The sequence below is a fragment of the Sinohyriopsis cumingii genome, chromosome 12 (genome assembly GCF_028554795.1).
Source record: "Sinohyriopsis cumingii isolate HCF-2022 chromosome 12, ASM2855479v2, whole genome shotgun sequence".
Taxonomy (NCBI): domain Eukaryota; kingdom Metazoa; phylum Mollusca; class Bivalvia; order Unionida; family Unionidae; genus Sinohyriopsis; species Sinohyriopsis cumingii.
The window spans coordinates 129494632-129519359 of NC_142972.1; the positions used below are offsets into that span (position 1 = coordinate 129494632).

The 24728-nt window shown below is 34.4% G+C and overlaps 1 protein-coding gene across 1 annotated transcript in view; it reads right to left on the reverse strand.

Moving 5' to 3' along the window:
* Positions 1-2044: 2044 nt before the first annotated feature.
* Positions 2045-24728, reverse strand: part of LOC149787447 (protein mono-ADP-ribosyltransferase PARP12-like) — a 79783-nt gene continuing 57099 nt past the window's right edge. The window contains exons 2-7 of the mRNA XM_089978065.1: positions 22021-23135; positions 21216-21439; positions 20118-20354; positions 15128-15327; positions 9050-9271; positions 2045-7215 (exon numbers count right to left, since the gene is read on the reverse strand). Coding sequence (XP_089834191.1) covers positions 6087-7215; positions 9050-9271; positions 15128-15327; positions 20118-20354; positions 21216-21439; positions 22021-23017 — 3009 coding nt within the window. The 5' untranslated portion in view covers positions 23018-23135 and the 3' untranslated portion in view covers positions 2045-6086. The remainder of the gene's footprint in view (positions 7216-9049; positions 9272-15127; positions 15328-20117; positions 20355-21215; positions 21440-22020; positions 23136-24728) is intronic.

Genomic DNA, 24728 nt, shown 5'->3' on the forward strand with positions numbered 1-24728 from the left:
ATGTATGTGTCACTATTGCAAATTTATTTTGTCCTGTACCAATGTTGAATCTTATGTAATTTTGAAAATAATCATACATTATGTATTATTTACTTGCATACTGCAATAATGAATGCAATTAAAACTTCTGCTTAATAAAATATATGATAGTGCTGGTTATCTGTTTCGAACTGTCTGAAAAGTTTCAGATTTTAATTCAGTTATGTGATGACATCATAGTCCATGCTCACTTTACGTCACCACAAATGCCAGATGTCAAGAGCAATTTTTTTACTGATAGTTAAGCACAAATCATCCATTCTGAGGTTAATGAATTTGTTAGCTTCAGCTTCCAAGACAACTCAGAATCTATAATGAAAAGCATCCCTCAAACCTGATTCTAACAAGTTTGCAATAAATTCATTCAGTAATACCGCAAATAGGTTTGACATGCTCATTAATTTTCTTGACATGCTCATTAATAGGTCTGACATACTCATTAATTTGTTTGACATGCTCATTAATAGTTTGACATGCTCATTAATTTGTTTGACATGCTCATTAATAGTTTGACATGCTCATTAATTTGTTTGACATGCTCATTAATAGGTCTGACATGCACATTAATTTGTTTGACAAGCTCATTAATAGGTCTGACATGCTTATTAATTTGTTAGACATGCTCATTAATTTGTTTGACATGCTCATTAATTTGTTTGGCATGCTCATTAATAGGTCTGACATGCACATTAATTTGTTTGACAAGCTCATTAATTTGTTTGACATGCTCATTAATAGTTTGACATGCTCATTAATTTGTTTGACATGCTCATTAATAGGTCTGACATGCTTATTAATTTGTTAGACATGCTCATTAATTTGCTTGACATGCTCATTAATTTGTTTGACATGCTCATTAATAGGTCTGACATGCACATTAATTTGTTTGACAAGCTCATTAATTTGTTTGACATACTCATTAATTTGTTTGACATGCTCATTAATAGTTTGACATGCTCATTAATTTGTTTAACATGCTCATTAATAGGTCTGACATGCACATCAATTTGTTTGACAAGCTCATTAATAGGTCTGACATGCTCATTAATTTGTTAGACATGCTCATTAATTTGTTTGACATGCTCATTAATAGGTTTGACATGCCATTAGTTTGTTTGACATACTCATTCATTTTTTTTGGTTAAAATATGATATAGCTGATGAGCAAATATTTAAGTGAAACAGGGTTTACAACTGAAATAGTAAGTATAATAATAATAATAATAATAACAATAATAATAATAATGTTTATTTGTAATACAGGTCACTGACCCATGGTAGATATCCATACATCATGCTGTACAACAAGATGTAATAATGCGTAACAAAATACCATTGTATCTATTATAATTGATATACATGAAAGCAATTATTGCAGTATATATTACACAGTAATCACGCAAACAAATCTAAGGGAAACCCAAAAACCTGCATGGAGCAAGTTTCGTGTTATTGATCTGGAGTCTTATGAAGCTAGAGTAGTTGATAAAAAGGTTTCTCAAATCTGCAATGCTTTAATAGTAAACATTGCTAAATTACTCATCAAAAGTTTACTAGTATCATTTTGTATACAATTTGTTTCTTCTAAAGTTGGATATATATATATATATATATATATATATATATATATATATATATATATATATATATATATATATATATATATATATATATATATACACACACACAATGGTAGGTAAATATTTTCTTCACATTTCTCCATATAGCAGAAAAACACTTATAAAATGGAATTCATTTTGATGTTAACGTTGCAACTTTGACACAATCTTTCTTCATAGCAAATACTTTCATATTTTCCTTTTACCTCTGAACGGTAACCTCCCCACTCGAAGCATAGTGATTATATAACAAAAATTGCTATCTCTCAACAATTCAAGATACATTTGACAAATAATTGTGCTCTTTGAGTAAAATAATAATAATAATAATAATAATAATAATAATAATAATAATAATAATAATATAATAATAATAATAATAATAATAATAATAATAATAAAACGACAATATATTGTAATAGTAATAATAATGATGGACATTAGTGTTTTTTATTATTTATTATTATTACGTTTTGAATTCAAGAGCGGAAATTCAACTTAACCTAAGTTTTTCTCATGTAAAGGATGAATATGTGATCTCCCTGAACTTCCAGGGATCTCCCAGAGAAATGAAAAACTCTGGGTAAGTAGAAGAAATTCTTTCTTTTATTCATAATATAATTTAGTAAAAGTTCATAAAATTTTCCTTAAAAAGGGTTCAGCTACCTGGTTCTACCTTTATCGTTCTGTAAAAGGTTGAAGTGAAAATTAATATTCCTTAAAATAGGACAAATGGTGAATTCATTGAGTGCTTAGAATGACTGATTTTGTTTGCCTATTTTGTCCCTAATTTCATGTATGAGTATTGTTTTAACCTTGCGTGACCTTGGAGCATTAATGTTCGGGGTGAATAACACACAAAACCTACTATAGTATCTGTTAAGCATAAAATCTGGCCATCATCAGCTAGGTGTGTGTTTTACTTAATGCATGACCACAAGTTATTTCTTGGCCATATATATGAATGTTTATGGAATTTAAATTACGTTCGGAAGGTTGAAATGAGTTTTGGTTCCATGGGTTAGTTTTTGTATCAATTTTAGAGGCTAAAGATTTGTTTCAATATTCAAAGTAGATTATTTCATTTTTACTGGAATATATGGATGCTATTAAGAAAGAGAAAAAAAAATCCAGATGAAATACAAATTTTGTTCCTGAACGGGTTTCGGCATTTCGGTTTTTGAGAGGTTTTACTGTATATGGGCAACATAGGTGCCAGATTTTGTGAATTTCTACTTAGCAATTCGGACAAGATAGTTAAGGAGAGATGAACAGATACACGTATCGATGAATAATTAGAAGGTGTTATTGTGCTTGTTTACCGAATGACGGGGATAAACAACCATTCATATCTCCAATGTAAACTATAATATACAAACCTTTACTTCCCCTCAATTACTCCTTGACAATACACTTGTGAAGTATTGTAAGTTTAGTACCAGACTAAAATGTCTTAATCATCATGCACTTTATTTTATATGTATCATTGCCTAATATGTACATGTATATGTTATTTTACATTATTTTCATATAATGATAACACGATCCCCTTAATGGGACTAATGCGGTAATGTCTTAAAGAAATTTCTGTAAATCCAAGACTAGACCATTTCTTATTTTTAACTGCTATGTTTCCACACCGTCTCCTATTTTTGAGCTATAATAAGTTTCTAAACCTGGCCCGATAGTGGGTTTATGGATGTTCGATTGGCAAAATCTTTGTTTGGGAACTACTTGACATCATAAGAATTATTATTTTGATGAGAACCCGATTTCAATAGAACCATCCCTTCGGGAGGAGTTACGATAACATGAAATTGTCCAAATGGTCATCATGGTAGCCATTTTGGATGTAAAATCGGAATGAGTTTAATTTAGGACTAGAAATAATACAAAGTCTTCTGGTTAAAACACATTGATGGTAAGACCATTCAATCAGCTGAAGTGGTGATAAGCATGATGGCCATATTGTATGACAGATTGGCATCAATTTCGTTTAGGATCAATGAGACAAAGCACGAAACATTCAGGTGAAAACTCTATGATGATTTGATTTGTCACATAAGAGTTGCAATAGCAATATTTTCAAGATTGATGGTATAAAAGCCATACTAAATGTCAGATTTTCATCTTAGACCTGTTGAATATCATGCAAGTTCTTTTAATAAAACCGGCCATTCAGAAGAAGCACTATCAACATGATATTCAAGATTGCTGCTGTGGCAGCCATACTTTTAAGGTCACATCAGTGCTTTTTCATTTAGGACCAACCAGACATTATAATACATCTTAAAGTGCAAAGCTCATGTTAATATTGCCATCTATTCTGGAGGAGTATATGCCAGTTGGGTCCCCGGGTGGACGAATGGTCTAAGGCGTTCCTCTTTACCGTTGTGTCTTGGGCTCGGCCAATGTGAGTAATGTGAGAAAACTCATCCGGGAGCGTCCTTTGGGTCGGTGGTTCTTACTGGTAGTGTCCAACTTTCTGCCTCCGCTAGCTATACTGACTACCATGTATAAACATATCGTGTGCTAAAACATGGCATTAAATCCATTTTACTTACAGCAATAATATTATTTTTCAAAATTACTGCCATAACAACCATACTAAGCTTCGGATTGGTACCATTTTCATTTAGGACCAACTACCATCTATTCAAGTCAAGCAGCAATACAAATATTTGCATGGTGTCGTATTGAAATTCAGACTGGCACCCTTTTCATTTAGGATCTGCTAGGTGTCATAGTAAACTTTTATGTTAAAATCCTATGTATATATGACTTTCTGTTCATGAGGAGGGCTGATCAGATTTTCAAGATAGCTGCAGCAGTCATTTTGGATGTCTGAACAGCAGCAGTTTCATTTAGGGCAAGCTAGCCACCACAATAAATTATTTAGTGAAAACGCCATGTTGATATAGTCAGTGGTGCAAATTGGGCATAGGCTTACGCGTTTCTTGCAATTTGTTTTATGTCAATGGCCACCAAATCTTAACCCTTTGTCCCATCTGTGTGCTTTGTCTATCAGAGAAAAGGTCGAAAACTACATTTACACTCCTTAGTGGATACCCATTCACGTCTATGTTGGCACCAGTAATGGTCAGAGTCTGACTATAGTTGATAACATCTGTAAGGTAGCATGAATATACATTTTTAAAAGCAAATTATGGCAATGAAAACATTGAAGTATTATAGTAATCAGATGCGTTTCGAATGTCTTTGACCACCGTTAGTGTAACGCATTTTTAAGGTTCAATCATGCTTCGAGCAAAGAAGATTTAATATATTTCAGACACTGAATTAATTGAATAAGAGACTAATTGATATAAATACACAATTTGTCATTTAATTCCTGATTATTTGCTGAAGAAAATATAATTAGGAAAACTTGGGTCTTGATTATAATAAAAACTGGTAGAAACTGAAAGAAGAATAAAGTGAAATGAGAGCGAGATCCAGAATGGAAAAGTCTTTGGTGCAGCTTAAATCGGGGTAACTGGATACTCAGAGTGTTATGCTTTCATGAGTTATATGATCACCTGATAAAACATGTATTGCAATAAAGGGTAATATGACAAAATCAAGGTAGAAAAACTGTCGAAGCAAATAAGTTTATCTCATATTTTATCACCGTTAGTGTATTGTGTACCCGGTACTTAATCTTTCGCTTGTACCTTGACAATAATTTGTTTTCTCCCAAATTTGGTGGGTGAGGGACACTAATTCATGCACTTGGTATCCTATGTGCAACATGCATAACCATACATTATGTAGGAGTATCCACAGCAAGATTTTCAAGATGACTCCTGTTGTGGCAATGATGGATATCAGGCTGACATCATTTCATCATAAGTCTCCTGGTGAAAGCACCATGTCAGTATCACCTTCTGTTTAGAAGGAGAGACTATGACACTTTTTTAAAACATGGCTACTATGATAGTCAGGTTATATTTCTGAGCAGCAACATTTTTAACGACACCTTAGAATGAACATGTCCTAAGTTTTATAGCAATCCACCAAGTAATTCTTTTTATGAATAATGTGGTAATAGATAGATGGACAATGGACAAGAAGAAGCCATCTCATAAACAATCTTCTGGTCTATGACCAGTGAAACCATAACATAGTAAAGTAGTGTTCAGGTTCTTTGGAAGATATTACTTGTGCCTGAAAATTGGTTGGTTAACTCCTAATTCTGTACAGAATAAACGGAATCTCATGCTGGACACTTCATACCATAACAAAGTCAGTTTTGTGACTTAATATTTACTAATACCTGGACAAACCTGTGTAAAAAAATGTTCATTAAGAATTGCGTTGCTTATAGCATGATAATGAAACATAAAAAAACACAGACAGATATAGTAAAACAGATTCACAATCTAGCAGATGCATAACACGTTCAGAATTCGTATATCCCGAAAATCTTCACTGTACCGTACACTTACTGCCTTTGGAAGCTAACATATTTTTTAGACCGAGTGACTGCTGTTTCAGACTACTGTTGGTATCACGTGAACTATCAGAGGATGAAGTGCAAGAATTAATCTTGCATGAGACACCGTCTTGTGTAGTATTTAAATTAACTGGAGATGCACGGGGACGGTTAACTGTGTGAGAACTGGGTCTACTTATATTAGAGTCTGACCCCTGATGAGGTGTAGTGGTAGCAGTAACATTAAATGTGGCTGCAGAGGAAGAAGCCTCTTGGAGACTCGATGTAGACTGTATAAACTGAATATGCGATTGTGTAGGTTGTAATTGAGACTTTGTAGGTTCAAGATGCAAAGCTTTAGAAGAGGTGGCATTATTGTTTGGCCGGACTGAAGTTGCCCCTCTTGACGAAGTATTTGAAGTGATGGGAGCAACACTGGGAGAGATGACTGTGTGAGAACTGGGTCTAGTTATAGCAGGCTCTGACCCCTGGTGGGGCGCAGGGGAATCATTGACATTAAATGTGATTCCAGAGAAAGAAGTCCTTTGAGGACTTGATGTAGATTGTGTAGACTGGATACGGGATTGATATTTAGACTGTTTAGGCTGAAGCTGGGAAGCATTTTTCAGGGTGGCATTATTAGTTGGCAAGAATGGGGTTGTATCACTTTCTGGAATCTGTTCTTCAAGCATTTTGTAGCAAATTAGATACTCTGGATAGCATTGCTTGAAATCAAAGACCACAAATATGGAAGGGTTAGTAATACTGTCTACACATGAATCGAAAAGTTGGTGTGTTGTCCCACCTGGTTTTTCTGGAGGACGTGTGTATCTTGAAGAACCAATCGTATATTCCCCTACCAAGACTTTAGCCAAGAACATGTGCCTCTCTTTTGTAAGCTTCGAAGGTTTTGTGTATTTGTGGCTGTACCTGGCATCACTAGCAAAATAAGCCCCCTTTCCATAGACAGTGGCATTTTTACCACTAACACGAAAGTCAAAACAGTTGGTGCAGATTCCTCTCACACTGTCTAGGGAGTCTGTGCCATGGAACAGGCTCCTCTCATCTATTTTCTTGGTTTGACCACCTCTCTCCATATTGCGTTTCATGCTTTTCTTCTGTCTGAAATATTATGATGAAATATGAAAACTTTTGAGCTTTTCTTGTCGCCTACGTCACTATATTCTATCCCATTTGAATAACTAAATTTAGATCTGATATCAATGACTGTTTTAGACATATTCAAAGTATAATACATCATCTTAATATAAATACCTATAAATAGATTTAATGTGATGTTAAAAAAAATAATAATGTTTTAATGGTCAAGGTGCACAAATTTGATAGGATTTATGTTTGTTATGTTTGTTATCACACTCTGGGACCACTAAATGACTGACGTTTCATCTAACGCTAAATCTCTCATTATATGGTATTCCACGTGACGTGTCCATTGTTTTCTTTGGGAAAATGCGTACAGACAGGATCAAAAAAATCTACTGAACCATAGTCCAAAGACATATATTACATGTTTTCAGTGTTAGATGCCTGTTGTATATCATTTAAATTGCATGCAACAGAGTCTGTGTTAATATGCAACATTCCTATAGCATGAAATGGATATTCTGTGTTATGATATAACATTCCTATAGCATGAAATGGATATTCTTTGTTATGATATAACATTCCTATAACATGAAATGGATATTCTGTGTTATTATATAGCATTCCTATAGCATAAAATGGATAGTCTGTGTATACTATAGGGCATTTTCATTTTGGGGAAGAAGAGATTGTATATGAAGTTGACTATAACACGATAAAGCATGGGTCCCCAAAGTTTATCAGAATTTCACCGATTTCTTGCAGTAGTTCACAAGCTCTTGGACTTTATTGACTAAAGTATGGCGATTTCATAAGATGTACCCTAATATAATGAACGTAATACAACTGCAAACTTTACAGGGATATTGGTGGTCGGGGTTTCAAGATACATTTCGATAGTATTAGATACTAACAGTGGATTACTCATGGTTTGCAGGTGTATTATTCGTCACTGAAGTTTTCTTCACAACCCATTCATGCTCAAAAAGAGACAGTTCAGATGATCATCAACCATATCGAATATATTTTTACGTGAATGCTCTCAAGTTTTAGCTAAATCAAACATTACTTCACCGGTTACTGTATATACTCGCGTTAAAGCCGAATAATTGAGGAAAAAATAAAGACATGGAAGAAGGTTTATCGACTTATCCGCGGGCCAGTGTATAAAATGGACAGTTTTTAAGTCTCTTTGTTGACTACTGTAATGGCTGTAAATCTAGAGACACGACAAAATAAGACTGATATGCATGTAAAAGAAATCCCATAATTTTCGGTGTCCTGACACTTTTTAAACTGTTATAAAGTACTAGGATTGATTTTATTATTATTTTGCATGTGTATATTGTTTTTAATTCTCCAACACAAAATTAAATAAAGGTAAACACTGACTTCATAATTCGCGGGCTGGTTAACTTACCCGGGAGACCAGGCTGAACTATAACGTACACTACTTACACAGTGCAAATCGTGCATAGCGTCACTTTAATCCTTACTTATTCCCAACCGTATTAGATGTAGATTTTTATTTATTCATTGTTTCGACCAAATTGCATTGTTCCAGATAACATTTCAGCTAGTCCTTCAGTGTGTTTGTGCGCGCGCGTGTGTGTGTGTGTGTACTACATGTGTCATTCCAATAACATGCATGGACTAGCTGTTGCATTCTTATAACATTTCTATATCATGAAAGGTTAGTCTGTGCCAAATGTATGGAATACTCCAAAAACACGGACGGGGCTGCTTCTGTATCTCGTACAGCCACTGCTGATTTGAATATACAATTGCTAAATTTCACTAACTTCTAAAGTTTAAAAAATGATCTTTTTGCAGGATCCTGTACATTACTAACCCATGATAGGCAGTCCACAAGTCCATATTCTGCACACGACAAATATAAGTAATATGAAACTGATTGCGATAAAGTGTAGTGAAGAAGGCGTTTTCCACTCTTTGGAACTCAGTTGAGTCTCTTTCCAGCCCCACCAGCTCAAACTTATGGGCTAGATCCCATGGGACCCAGTCTTTTGGCACACGTGTTTTAGCCCCAGTTGGAATGTAAATCATGGCAGGGCTGAAGAAAAATAATATATATATATATATATATATATATATATATATATATATATATATATATATATATATATATATATATATATATACACACATTTTGGTAATGTGTACCGGGGGACTAAACGTAAGAAATAATTTTCAGTTCACGAGTTTTATCAAGTGATATTCATATTTTACTTTTATCTTTAAATTTGGGTTCAGACGTGTAAGTGTTAATAGACATTTAAAGCGATCACATGTGAGCATTTCAGTAAGAACCTAATACGGGCTGACTGTGTTCTGATATGTGACTTGCATAATTGTTTCTTGCATTGTTACAATCAATTAAAAGTCGCTCGGTCTTGTAGTGTGTTAATTGCGTCTTTTGCATCAAAACAGGTATACGAGTTGAAAAAAAAAGCATTCAAAGGAATTCAGATCCTACCTGCTTAACACGCAGTAACATTTTTTTTAGGTCAGCTCATTTCAATTACCCGTTGTTTTCAATATCATTATGTACGTAGCTTCCTCAAAGTACAGTGTATATAACATTAATCAGTGGTTTCTTCTAATCCTTTCACAAAGGCGACATAATTTAGCAAATAAAACAAATGAAAGGAATTCTCGGTGCATGAAAAGTTGTTTCATAGATAGGGATCATCGTAAATGAATGGAATTATTGGTGCATGAAAAGCTGTTTCGTAGATAGGGATGATCCTGGTGAAGCGAGGTCCAATGTTTGTAGAGAGCTTCAGATTCTTGTCATGGCACTTAGAATTAACCTCAAGGATGAGTAGAATCATAGGTTAAATATTTTACCAATAAAACAATAGAAAACTGAGTTCTAGTATCGTTTCTTGAAATTACCGTCCAGCATTTTTCAAACAAAGATTCTATCTGTTTACATTAACAATAATGTTTGAATGTATCCACATTCACGTGCGAAAAGCAGTCAAAATACATAAAATATTTGCTGACGCACTAACGATGTGTCTTAAAAACTCCTTGTGTAATATTTTAAAAACATTTTCAAAGAATTTTGTAAAAAGAAATAACTACTTTAAATAGAAAATAAAAGTTCATTAAAATTTATTGACATTTTATATCCGATGATTTTATAAAAAGGTACTGAACCAGTGAAATCCACCACACCATCTTCTCACTTTTCATATATATCACAGTCTTAATTCTTTACAGCTTTTGCTTATCCGGCTGAGATTTCGACTCACTTGTGCTTGAGTTACCGAGGAAGAGGTATATATATGTACATACACACTCAAAATGTCACAGTGCTTTTCTCAGTTCAGTGCCTCTTTTAGATTTCCATGGAACGTAATTGCCAACTATTGCTGTAAGTATAACAGCAATAAGCCGCTCCCTCATCTCCAACTACGAGCAGCTACGTATCCACACACAAAGTTCTCTGGACCAGATGGCTTCAAGACAAAAATGTGTTAAGGAGAGCCTGGTGTAGAAAAAGTTGCATGACAACATTTATCCATTATTATGACAGCTTGAGATAATATACACTGCCAATCAATGTTAGAAACAAGTTTATATGTCTGTAATATGGCTACTTGTCCTGAAGTACTTTAAATGCATTAGCCTGTCATGTGTTGAAAAATGGCGTTAAGCCAAAAACAAGATGACAAATTCATCAAATGGTGTAACTAAATAAAAGGTTTTCAAGAATGAAATATTATCAAAGTTAGTTGTATTCAAACATTTTTCTTGCCTGCACTACACCAGCGATGTGAAGCTAAATTTTTGTACCACGCTGCCCTCTTAGGAACAAATTTAAAACGTCTAACACCCTGACTTCTTTGGAAAAACATTTAAAACGCGTACCACCCTGCCCTCTTTGCAAAGGCTATGAGGCACATAATGTATATATTTAGTACACTTTTTTGTGTCAACATTTTACTGGAAAAATCACAAAACCTTAATTCTGTGCATTACAATTTTTGTTTGATTTTGTTCCATAAACTAATACACGGGGAACTCAGTCATACATATTTCTAACAAAGTTTTGCTGCAATGGTGTATGGACACCAATCAAGGGACATCTGGAATCTAAGTTTTGCTGCAATGGTGTATGGACACCAATCAAGGAACATTTGGAATCTAAGTTTTGTTGTAGCGGTGTATGGGCACAAATCCAGGAACATCTGGAATCTACATAAGCTTTGTAAAAAGGTGTATAAACACCAGATGAAGGAACATACTGCATCTAGCTAAGTTTTGCTGGAAATCTGTCTAGACATCAGATCAAGGATCATACACAATCTAGCTAAGTTATTCTGTAAAGATGCACGGACACGTGATCACATAACATGTGGCATCCAGCTAAATTTTCTTACAAAGATATATGGACACCAGATCAAGCAACAAGTGAAATCTAGCCGTGCATTTGCCCTCTTTGAATATTTAGTTCTCCACTGCAAGTGCAACAGAGAAACTTGATTATATCCTGCCCATCCATTGTCGGTCTGTCTTTGGCTGTCATCGGCACCATCCTTAAGGGTGACTCTCGACCAAACTTAACGTGACAGTGTCTACTGACAGTGGAACATAGTCTTTTCAAGTGTATCAACTTTTATCCTGTCAAACACATTTGTTTTAGGTGGATAAAATTAAGAAACATTTTGATGATGCATCACCAGAGAAAATCTTGAAGGTTATGATGAAATGCAATTTATATAAAAATATTATGACCCTATTTTTTATAAAGCTCATACCATAACTTTTTAGATTTTTAGGTACCGTTTAGAGAGTTAATACGATAACATTTTAGATTTTTAGTTACGGTTTAGAGAGTTAATACCATAACTTTTCAGAGTTTTAGGTACCGTTTAGAGAGTTAATGCCATAACGTTTTAGATTTTTAGGTACCGTTTAGAGAGTTTCGACATATTTGCATTTTATAGTGCTTCATGTTCATGTCTATTTTGAAGGATTTGTATTTCTAAAGGTTTTCCTCAATAGTTCATATTTACATTTTTAGAACATACTTTTTATTAACACAACATAGTCAGCATTGTGCGGATGTGCCATTAAACCCAAATATACACGTTTGCATAAAAATCACGTGACTTCCACAACTAAAATTTGGTAGACATGTTAATATGCAAACATAGATTATCAAATTACATTTTATGGCGTTTTAAGTGATGTTTTGAATTTTGAGGGTTGGGTTGGATTATTTTATGAGAATTCAATGAACAGAGAACTTTGGCAAATTAAATTTTGGAAGCATTATTATATGCGTAATTAGACCTTCTGGTGAGTGTTTTATGCAGTTTAATGCAAATGTTTTTATTCTTTGTTAGTTTTTACTTGCATTGTAAGAGTTAGACAAATTTCAAAGATAACCTTGATATCATGATTAGAAAGAAATTGCTTCAACTATAGGTATGCAATCTTGAACGCTCTCTTACATTAACGTGTTTATAACTCCAGACTTACGATCAAATTTTAAAGGAATTTTTGCAATTTTATATTAAAAAAATGTAGACATTGTATGGTCTATATTATGATCTTGTTAGCGAAATTACACGGAAAACAAAGTCAAAGCAATTTGGAAGGCCAATATAAAATGACATAATATGCCTACTGTTTATCTAAATGCAATGGAAAAAGATCACATAAAGACATAAATGAAAGTCTGACTTTCATTTCATAAACCAGAAAAAGCCGTTACAGCTAAGCCCTCCAATAAATGAGTGCAATACACTCTTATATTATTCCGTTGCATCCACTGTATAACACTCATTTAACCTGTTAAGAGTAACCTATCATACTAATTTACCACTAAATCAGCCATATGTATTACTATAATTAACGGCCCTGGTAATAAAAGGCATTTGCGGTCCAGGATGTTCATAGCATAAAAACATCCACGTGATCACGAGCAAAACACAATTAACGTGTTAGCAAAGCATACCTAGTAGGATAAAATGATCTTTGGTGTGAATTACTAAAACATATTATGAAAGTATCAACACGGACAGCACCTAATAAATGAACGTTAAACGCAACATTTCAAGAATGATGCTGATCATGGAACATAGTTCAAAGAGACTTCTTCTTTTTACAAATATAAAGCATTTCGTCAAGAGACATCCATTCGCATGCTTTATGATTCTAAGTAGGAAAGTATATATAGAGTATGCCAAAAAAGCTCTTGTCGTCATAATATAACTACACAAAGAACCAAAGCCAGTAAAACTCGCAGTAATTAGCTTTTTATGTTGCATGGGTGTCTTACTAATGGAGATAAAAATCATCAATAGATTCATGAATCTAAAATGAGAAATGTACATCAAGTACAAAATTAAACCCATGTCAGTGACATGTGAAATATGGCCATATGACCTGCTTTTGCAATGAGGGTGTAACAGGTGCAAAAAATCTATGTGATTATGCGATAAATGCAAAACGTCATGAAACGTCATGGAAACGTCACGAAGAAAAATTCATGAAAACTGAACAAAAATTTGTAAATGTGCAAAATTAGCCCCATTAGCCTCCTTCTCACGGGGTAGGAACTATGAAAATCACTGAAAGCTGTTGTACAGGACATATAATGGAAGAATAGTGAGATACATAAATACATCCCTGTATACGTGTGGATGCTTCTAAGTCAATGTCAATACCAGGGTTAGCACAACAGCTCATCTCTGCTTCATACTGGAAAGCTAAAAAACAAATCATTTCGCTGCCATACTGTTTGTTCGACAATTTTGTGGCTTGATGTAATGTATGACACAGTCTAATTTGTACTGCTAGTCTTGCAGTTTGTTGATCGATCACTGTTAAAGTTGCATATATTATGTCATAATGCGAAAGTGCACATATTAACAAATTTTGTCAGACTAAATGCCCTTTTTGACATTTGGTTTTGGATGACATCCATTTCCATCCTATGATAGGGGTGAGATTCATCACCATCCTGGGCTGAGGGCGAGATTCATTTCTATAAGGGAGTAGGGGGATATTCATATCCATCTTAGGATAGGGATGAGATTTATGTCCAACATGGGATATGGCTGAGATTTATGTCTATCTTGGGGTAAGGCTAACATTCATGTCCATCATGGGATATGGCTGAGGTTAGTGTCCATCATGGGGTAGGGCTAATATTCATGTCCATCATGGGGTAAGGCTGAGATTCATGTCCATCTTGGGGTAGGGCTGACATTCATGTCCATCACTGGGTAGGGGTTCCATTAATATATATCAAGGGGTAGGGATAAAATCCGTATACATCATAGTGTGGGGATAAGATCCATACACATTTTTGAAACATAATTTGCCCATGTGCCGTCTCCCTGGCAGTCATTATATCTTATAGCAAATGGACTGTTTCATCTGGTCTTCATGTTGTTTAATTAAAAAAAATGTTTATATTACTTACTGACCCTATATAATGACTCAACCTTCAGTGTCGAGTCAAGTAACATATCAGTATTTCTTTCATTTGGACTGAGCTGTTACCCTGTTAATATTGATAATTCTAAATACCCGGTATTGGGCAAATATCGCCCTTCAACTGCAACCTTCTCATCAAACATTTTAAACCCATAATCACATTGTAACCAGTAAAACGGTACAAGTAGAAATTACATCAACATTTTAAACCCATAATCACATTGTAACCAGTAAAACGGTACAAGTAGAAATTACATCAACATTTTATAATCCGAACATGTTTTAAAACTGTGAATGAGTAATATTTTTAATGTAACTTAACAGTCATATATTCTGTATTAACTAAATGCTGGGACTGTATATTAGTTTGCCAAAGCTGCATCACATACAAGCTAAAAACATGTCATACATCTTAATCATTCATTCACTAAAGAAAGTAAAAAATTACTAGTGTCTAGATTTCACATCATCTGGAGACACAAATAGTGGGCGTCGTAAAAGCTTTCGTTCATTTCCAGTGTCCATGTTTGTCTGCTTCATGTGTTTAAAATCAACCCGGTATTTAAAGTGATAGTTGTCACGGAAAAAGAGGTATGTTTCTTGGCATTTCCTGGTATATTTCTGCTCCAAAGTGAACTGAAGCAATTCCTGCAAAATGAACAAAGTCAAAATTATCTACATTCTTGCAAAGTGTGTTTGTTTTTTTAAAAAGATAGGAATTCTTCATAAAATGTGAAATTGAGCTCTTGGCAAAATAGGAGTGAAGTATCAAAAATATAAGGGAAAACAGGAGGAATTTAGTAAAATAAAGATTTTACTTGGTTCTGTGGTTCAAAATCAAGAAAACTAGTCTTGGCCTACACCATCCCTAGCAGTCAAGCCCTACAACTTTCCATGATTTTCTGGAAATAACCTTCATTCAAAACATATTTCATTCTTGTTTAGTATGTATATATGTGTTAGCATTTTTACTTCAGCTCGGCACATTAGTGGCCATATGGGTAATTTCAAAGAAAGGTTCATCATAGGGGACTAGAGCTCAACTGGCTAAAAAGATATTTCCGGAATGCATGATAGAACAATTTCTCTCGTTTACCTGCTAAGTGCTAAACTTATCTCTTACATCATTCACTGATAACAAGAATTTCAAATTAACTGCTGTGGCGTACATATTGGATATGATATCGGCATCATTTCCGTTTACTAGCAACCGGGCTTATGAAGCCTTGGCGAAAACACAATGTAAAAACATTTGTCGATATTGCCAGCTATTTAGAGCTGTAATAAGGTTTTCAAGCTGGCTATTGTGGTGGTGATATTGAAACACAGATCAATACCATTGTCATGTGTGACCAACTTTACGTCATAAAAATCTTTCAGTGAAAACCCCATACTGATATGACTATACATTCAGGAGGAATAGCGATGGAAAGATTTCAAGATGGTGATGCCAATGTAACGGTCATATTGTATGTTGATGACAGTGGTATATTCATGTAGGACTAACTAGACCTCAGACGACTTCAAAAAAACTACATGGCAAGATTACTTTTTGTTCAGGAAAAGTAGCATTAATACAGTTTCATAATGGCCATGGTGACAGTCATTTTGGACATTAGAGCATCATTTTTATCGTTTAGGATCAATTATGCATCAGTAAAACTCCTATGCTGATATTGACCATCCATTCAGGAAATAGATACTAGAAACGTCAAGAGGCTCTCAGTAGTGGCCATACTGGACACTAATTTCATTTAGAACTAAGTCCACACACACACACACACACACACACACACACACACACACACACATACATACATACACACACACACACATATATATATATATATATATATATATATATATATATATATATATATATATATATATATATATATATATATATATATATATATATATATATATATATATTAGGCTGCACTGACCCATAAGAATAAAGTTGCAACTGAAAATCAAATTATCAATATTAACTGGACAAATTAACCATGCACTGAATACATAACCATAGTCTAAGCCATGAACGGTATACAGTGAACAATAATTCTCAACATTTGCCAATATCAAATATGCAGAATCAAATAAAACGGGATAGCAAAGAAACAGTTCTTTAAGAATGAATGAATGAAAGTTTTACAGACCATATCATGGTTTATATATAAAACATTGTTTTACTGTAGCTTAAGTTTTAAATTGCATCAGACCTCAAATAAAATACACTGTCCCTCAGTATAAAACTCCTGATTACCCCACTACCACTACCAAACAAATTAATATTTCATCCTTACTACTTATGCAAAACCCACTACTGAAGTTTTGTTCAAATATTTATGTTCCTTTTATTCAGCGTCTTGGACATCGGGTAAACCAAAGTGGGTCTTTCCTATTTATTCCATCACAAGGGATTCTGACCACACATGAGGAAGGAACATTATGTTACTATCAAATCTGGACTAAATTATGCTATGCATTCAAATGATAGCTTACATTTTAATGATTTGAATTTGTAAACTTTGAACACGCCTGGCCCAACAGGTTACAAGAAATCAGCCATTAAGTTCCTAATGTATCAAACACGGAACGTTCATCACCTTTTTTGTTGATGGCAGTGCATCCGTGATGTTTACCCTACAATTCCAGTTATTGCCTTGGTAGAGCTATCATGACTACTGAAATCAACTCATCATGTGAGTGTATGTCTGTGAGTGAGCGAGAATGTAGATATACTTGTGTTGAAAGTGTTAGTGAGCTCGCTGCATATTTAGTTGGAAATGATCAAGTACGCATTTTTATAAAATGATGAACATACTGTCCATAATATTATTAAAAGTATAATCTGATTCCGAATGCACAAATCTTTTTCAAAAATAATATCTGTTACTTTCTGTGAAGGTGTGACGGGACAAGCTAACATGTTAAATATGAGGTTCTCTGTTTGATAATCTGTTGATCACTTTTGTGTAACGCAATTCAACATCTTAAATCAAATCAAAGTAGCTGATGAAGCAAAATATAAAGGAAACTTTGTAACAGTGGTGTCTGTATATTTTTATGTATAAAGGATCTTTTCAATAATATCTTCATTATTCCAATGAAAACAAGTGGACCTTGTAAGTATCTGATATAGATTATGCACACAATGAATTGATTTACTACTTAAACAATGTATAGAGAGCAAATATTAACAAATACAAAATCAATCTCATCAATGTAAATTGGTACATCCGACATGGAGACCGGTATGAAAACGTGTACATCCCTAATGCAGACTGGTACATGTACATCCCAGCCATTTCACCAGTGACATGTTCCGTGTGACGACACTAGAAGAACAAGCTAGGGGTTGATATTGTTGATCCCTAGATAAAACTCAAAATCGCACAATAATTAATTATTGGTCTATATCCTGATTCTCAGAGTAGCCATGCATTTGAAATTGTTACAATAGTTTAGAATTTCATTTGGATTAATTTAGGGATAACACTTATTTACGGCAGATTTTCCCTTTAACATTATTACAATTACAAATCCCAATAAAATGGATATTCTATCATCACATATGTAAAGCTTTGTTAGCGGTAAGCAGGCTGTAAATGTTGTTGTGAGAATTGCAAATAATGTGATGTGCCATATGAAGGTTGATATAGGCGGTTTGTGACAACAGCTCTTTAGCAATTCTTGTGACCGTGGACGTCTACACTGTGGCAACTCCATACCTCCATAATTATTCTGGTCTGGCTCATTCCACAGATTTTAGGTTGTATTGTACTCTACATGTAGTAGATTTATCAATCAAAGTTTATTTTGAATCCAGTAAAACAATAATTACAAACTTAAATACCTTTTTGCCACCATAATGAGAAAATAAGACGGTCCTCGAGATTCACGTAACGGATGTAATGTTACAAAAATAATGGTTGTTAGAGACCTACAAAATCAATACAAGTTTAATATAAAACAAGAGATATCATATGAAGTCTTCTTGTGAAAATTACATGTTGATATGATTTTCTGTTGAGGAACAGCAGTGATAATAAACGTTTTAAGCTGGTGACCGTATTATATGTCAGATCAGTACCATTTTCATTTAGGTCCAACTGGAAAAACAGGTCTTCTAGTGAAAATATTAATGTCAATATAACAGTCCAACTAGGTGTAGTAGTTACAACACGATTTTCAAGACGGTTACAGTGTTCGTCATACTGAATGTCCAGCTATCACCATTTTCATTTTGGACAACCATATATTATAAGAATTCGTCTGATGACAATGAGACGTTGATATGATTTTCTATTCGAACGTATAAAGGATAACATTATTTGCAAAATGACCACTGTGTTGGCTATCTAGGATGTCTGAACAAAACCGTTTTCATGCATAGCTAAATAGACACCATAAAGGTATTATGGTACCAAAAACCAACCTTAATGTCACTTTCTATTAAAACATGATTATCAATAACAAGATGGGAAGACGACTGATGCGGCAGCTATATTGGACATCATATTGGTACAAATATCATTTGGGATCAACTGGACATCATACGAAATATTGTACTGAAAGCCCCAATTTGATACAACCATCCATTCAGGAGGAGTAGATGTAAAAATATTTTCTAGAAGACCATTTTGGCTTCCATACTGGCTGCCTGAGCGGAACTGTCATTGAGGAGCAAGTAGACACTATAATAAATCTTTTGGTTAAATACCATGTAAAAAGTTTTATTTTTTGTACAAGAGTGACAATAATAAAATTTCTAGATGGCTGTTATAATAGCCATATTGTTTGTTTCATCTGCAATTTGTTTTATGACCAACTAGACATGGTAAGAGGTCTCGTGTTGAACATCCCATGTAGTGGTGATCATCCGTTCAGTAACAATAATACAATTTTCAAGATGGATGCTGTGGTGGCCTTATTGGATACTTCAGCAGCACCATTGTAATTTAAGACCAACTAGATCGTGGGATAAATGTGTTTATCACGTTTCATAACATTTTTACAAGTAGTTTAGCAATAGTGATTAAAGTTCTTTTAGTAAGGGATGAAATGACATTATATAATGGACAGCATGACATTCCATACGCTCTTCTGTCAGATGAAAAGTAGAACTAAACGCGGGAATAACTTTTACCATAGGTTTTACAGTTCAGCATTATCTAATAACCAAAGTGGTGGTTCCTACATGAGCAAGAGTAGTTCCTCAAATATGAGTAAAAGTCACCAATATAACTTAATTCTTTTCACACAGTCAGTGTTAGTTTTGCATGACAGTGTTTCAACAAACAATGGGCGAGACTAATTATAAGCAATGATAGGTATAATATAGCAGTAAAAGCACTATGTTAGAGTTTAAATCACCTATTCATTTTAACTCATACGATGTTACCATAGAGATCTTTAAGCGGATAGCAACTTACTGGATTAAACAAGCTCCATGATCCTGATTCATCATAGAAAAACCACCTATATTGCGTTTGGAAACTCGCCTCTGCAGACAACTTGGTTCCCTCTGCATAAGACCCTGTAGACAATCTTCTGACCTTAGTAAGAACAGCAGAACTGGAGTTTTGACCCATCCTCGTTATTATCGCAGTCATCATATCGGTCGTTTCAAACAGGATTAGGGCGATGCATTTACTTCCTCCATATGATATCTGAAAATCATATGAAATGTAGTGTGCACAAATGAAGCAATTGAGCGAAGTAAGCAGTTTGGGGAAAGTTCTCTTTACATGTATTCACAAACTCTACTATTTGGAAAATCCTGCTTTTTGAGTCGGTGCTTGAATGTAGGGACATTTTCATCTTTTTAAAACAAAATAAGTGTCGAGTGAAGTTTCATACTATCCAGACATTCTCCTTCAGTTGTATACTGCTCCAGTTAGTGGCATGTTGATTGTGTTTTTGATGGTATTTCATAGTCAAACAATTTTAAGGCCATCTGAAATTCCGTTCATATTTTGAAAATGCAAACGACCTATATATGCTATTAACGAAACATTTCATCATTTTTCTGGCGTGGGAATCTTGGAAATAGACTGGGTCTTCTTGGATATATTACGATTATCTTCACCTTCAGAAATCGAAAGTACACAAGGAGCTGTACGCTTTAGGATATTTTCTTTTTGAGTTGAATCAAAGTAAAAAAGGATTGCATATCTTAAAAACAAAATGCCAGATCATTATTTCCCTGAAAAATTTGTTAAAAATACTCTTCAAACTTATATATTTCCATTTAAAAAGCTATTAGCACATATTTAATTTGGGGAGGTAATCTTCTGTATCATATTTACAATTGGTCATTTAGTTGGCTTGTCTCAGTGTTCCTGATGACAAGGCATACAAAACGTATACCCCTTTGTCTTGCATATTCTTCTGAAAAGTGAAAGTTGTGTTAAAAAAAGCCAACAAACCCAACGAATCTGAGTACGCCCACAACAAGTGAGACTTCCCCCACTACTCAGGTATTACGTACTTCTAGCATACAGCGTTTCACATATAATATTATGCCTCACCATTATCGGACTGTCACTCCTCTTGTTACAATAATCTTCCTCAACTTTACTCAACTGTGATTTGTCTATAGTCTGCCATTTATCATATATCAAAATCTGCCAGATATAAGGTAATTGTATGCTGTCGATGTGAAGATATGTACATCCAGCTGTCTTACACTCCCCCACAATGTAGGAATGACAGATTGGAATGGACTGTGCAGTATCCATCTCGAGGACCAACTCTAAACACAATATTTAAGTCAGAGCGATTAACAGTACGTATGTGAATATATATGGAACGTGTTGATCAAAGTAAATAAAACATCTGCTAGAAATAGTATGCGTAGATATGTGTACAGAAGAAATACAAACAATTATACCTCAACCCCGGTCCTTTTGTACTATTTTGTTGATAATTAGGTGAATAGTGTGACTATTAATTGTACATCAATTTTCTCATAATTCTCACTTTTTAAAATAAATCATATTATGATGTTAAATTTGGTTAATAGATGTTGTCTTCTACACTTTAACAATGTCCATATTATTCAGAAAAAAGTCACTAACCGTAATCACATATAGAAAAAGAACATATACAGCCGTCGCTAGTTACACAAAGAAGCGATAAAACTAATGTCCAGATTTCACAGTATTTAGTCTAACTGTACCAAGCATTAATAATGTAATTATATTCCTGTAACCTGATGAAGTCTTGTAACATTTTTCAGAAAATAATGAAAGTAGATGAATCAGGAGCCAATGTATTAAAACTTTCTTTAGGTAGCTTTGAGGCATGTCCAAATAAAAATAAATATATACAAACCTTTGGTTGCTATGCAATCGTCATTTCTACTCCGATCTCTCGGACCATCTTTCTTGGGTGTGGTATCTCCGACATCAGGATTGTAACTTGCTGTCTTTAATTCAGCAAATGACGAGCAAGAGGCGAAAACCATCTTTTTGATGAGATGTTCGTCCAAGTGTGCCATCTGGTACGCTGTTAGAACATACTGGTTCTGGTTTGTTCGAAGATTATGAACCATGGGGCAAGTGGATTCCTCGTTACATTTTCCTAACAAAAATTTACAACAAATGTGTAGGTAGGCACACACTGGCCGAAAACAGATGCGTTCAAATGTGTGCTTGTAACACACATGTGGAAATCGATGGCTGTAGATGAGACGGATCTCATCATTATTGAATATATTCAGACCCAGCTTGTAAACAAGACCAGAATTAGCTCTGTCAAAAAAGTCATGTGAAAACTGACAGTTCCCTCCTTCCTTACAAGAGCCACCAATGAAGTTCTTGCAAACATGAGCATGAGGACAATCGGACTTGTCACACAGTTTTTTCTTGCCTAGTCCATTATAATCCAAGCAAAATGTTGCCTGTTTGTAAAAAGGGACAATAAAATGCAGATTCTCTTTATTTTCAAACAGAATAAACCGCCTTCGATGGCTATAGAACCAGCCTGAAATATCAAAATCTTTTGGGAACAGGTTGCCTTTGGCTATATTAGTGAAAGAGGAAGGACCTCCAGCTTTGATTAAATACTCAAAGACTTCATTTTCTTCTGGACAAGGAGATTCTCCTCTGAACTTGGATTTATTCTCCCATTCTGAATACTTCTCTTCATTCGCAACTTCGCTTTCTTCACCCCAATAACCGGACATGTCTTCAGAGGACCTTTCACCACAAAAATCTCCACCAGTGTTACCACCTCTCCTTCCGCCTCGGTTTCTCTCTTTCCCATTGCCCCTAATTCCCCATTGGTAGTTACCCCTCCTTTGGCTCCGTCCACTTGATTCCTTTTCCATGGGACTTTGAATACCTCCTCGTCTTTGATATCGGTTGCCACCTCTATTTACAAAATATAAATGTTTTCTGCTCGAAGGGAACTACGGCCATGAATCCGGGAACCACTTCATGCTTGTTCTGTAAAAGGAACCCCACTAATTTAGTTTTCTCAATAGAACATACACTATTGGTAGTTAAATTTTCAGCAGTTTCAACCTAAAGCTGTTGTTCAGGCCTGCAAAAAGAGATTGTACTGGAAAAAAAAAGCTTTCATCCACCCCTTTCCATTTGTTGACACCATGTCCCATGCTAATCCACATATTCTCGTGATGATACATACTATGTAGAAACTTGTGCAGTCATCAAAGGATGTCTGTGGAAAAGTGTACAGAAATACTCTCAAAATAGTATTGGAACATTTTTCCAGCGGACTTCCATAATGGAAAACTCACAAAACTGAAGAAAAAAACAAATCAGACTTGGAGAAGATCCTCCGTAATCTTCCATATAATTTGTTCGGGGAAAGGTATTGAAAACAGTAAAATCTCTGCAAAATTCTATTGAATTTCGTCTACATAACAAACTTCAGCAGATTTTAACAATGAAGGTATGGAAAAACTCGGCAACATATCCTAATTAGTTAATTATGCTGACAAAACTTCGCTGTTTCATAGTGAAAGGTATGGAAATAACCCCACAGCCGTTCTAGGAATATTTTTCAAACAATTTATATTTTCTTACAGGTTTTCTGACAAATTTCATTCTGAAAGAGTTAATACTTTACGGGATAATGATTCAGCTAGTAAAACAAGTATGTACCTGCATACTGAACATCAGTTGGTAAGGTATTGTTATACTTAAATATTCTCCTCTGTCTCATATTTGATTAAATTACAAGTTAAATTAAATGAAACATGTAAGTCATTTATTTTAGATCAAAGAGCTGGATGTATAAGTTTTCCGTGAATGACCTTTCATCATTTGTAAACCATTCAAAACCAATATTTGTATTTATGTGTGAAACTATTATTACCTGCATAATTATATATTTTTAGAAACAAAGTATAATGTACCATGGATAAAATCATTAAATAGAACTAGCCGAAAAATATATTCTACTGACACGTCTTTGGAAATAAGTTGAAATGTACTTGCATTGGAGCCAAGCTTCACCCATTGTCTTCAATATTCTGGAAATGGAAATTTCTAGGAGTCTTGTCTGCCTCATGTAGTCAAAAGCCTTGGTTAGTTCAATATGAATATCAACAATATATTTATCAGCCTTTCACAATTCTTAGATAAGTTATTTGGCAACGGTAACCTGACCTAAATGATGAAAGCAAATGTTGCACAAAATGTATTACAAATGCTAATAAAATGCACCTATAAATATTTTGGAACCTAGGGGTAATTTACAGACTGATTTTATCAAAGGTAGCATTCTGTTCAGCTCTTTCGCTAAAATTTCAGGGAAACACCAATTTTGCTAAAGACTTTATTGAGAACAGCAGTAGGTTAAACAATTTCAGGCTTTCTTGCTCGTAAAATATTTTGAAACATTTATGATGTCAATTCCTGTCTTTTGACACATAACGTTCCTATATCTTTTCTTACAGAATCACAATGTACAAGTATGCTTATTGTCTTTTGGGGTCATTGGTAGTATGGCAGATAAACGTGAATTACTTGAATGGAATGCTTTACAATAGCTTTAGCTACATGTACGAAAAT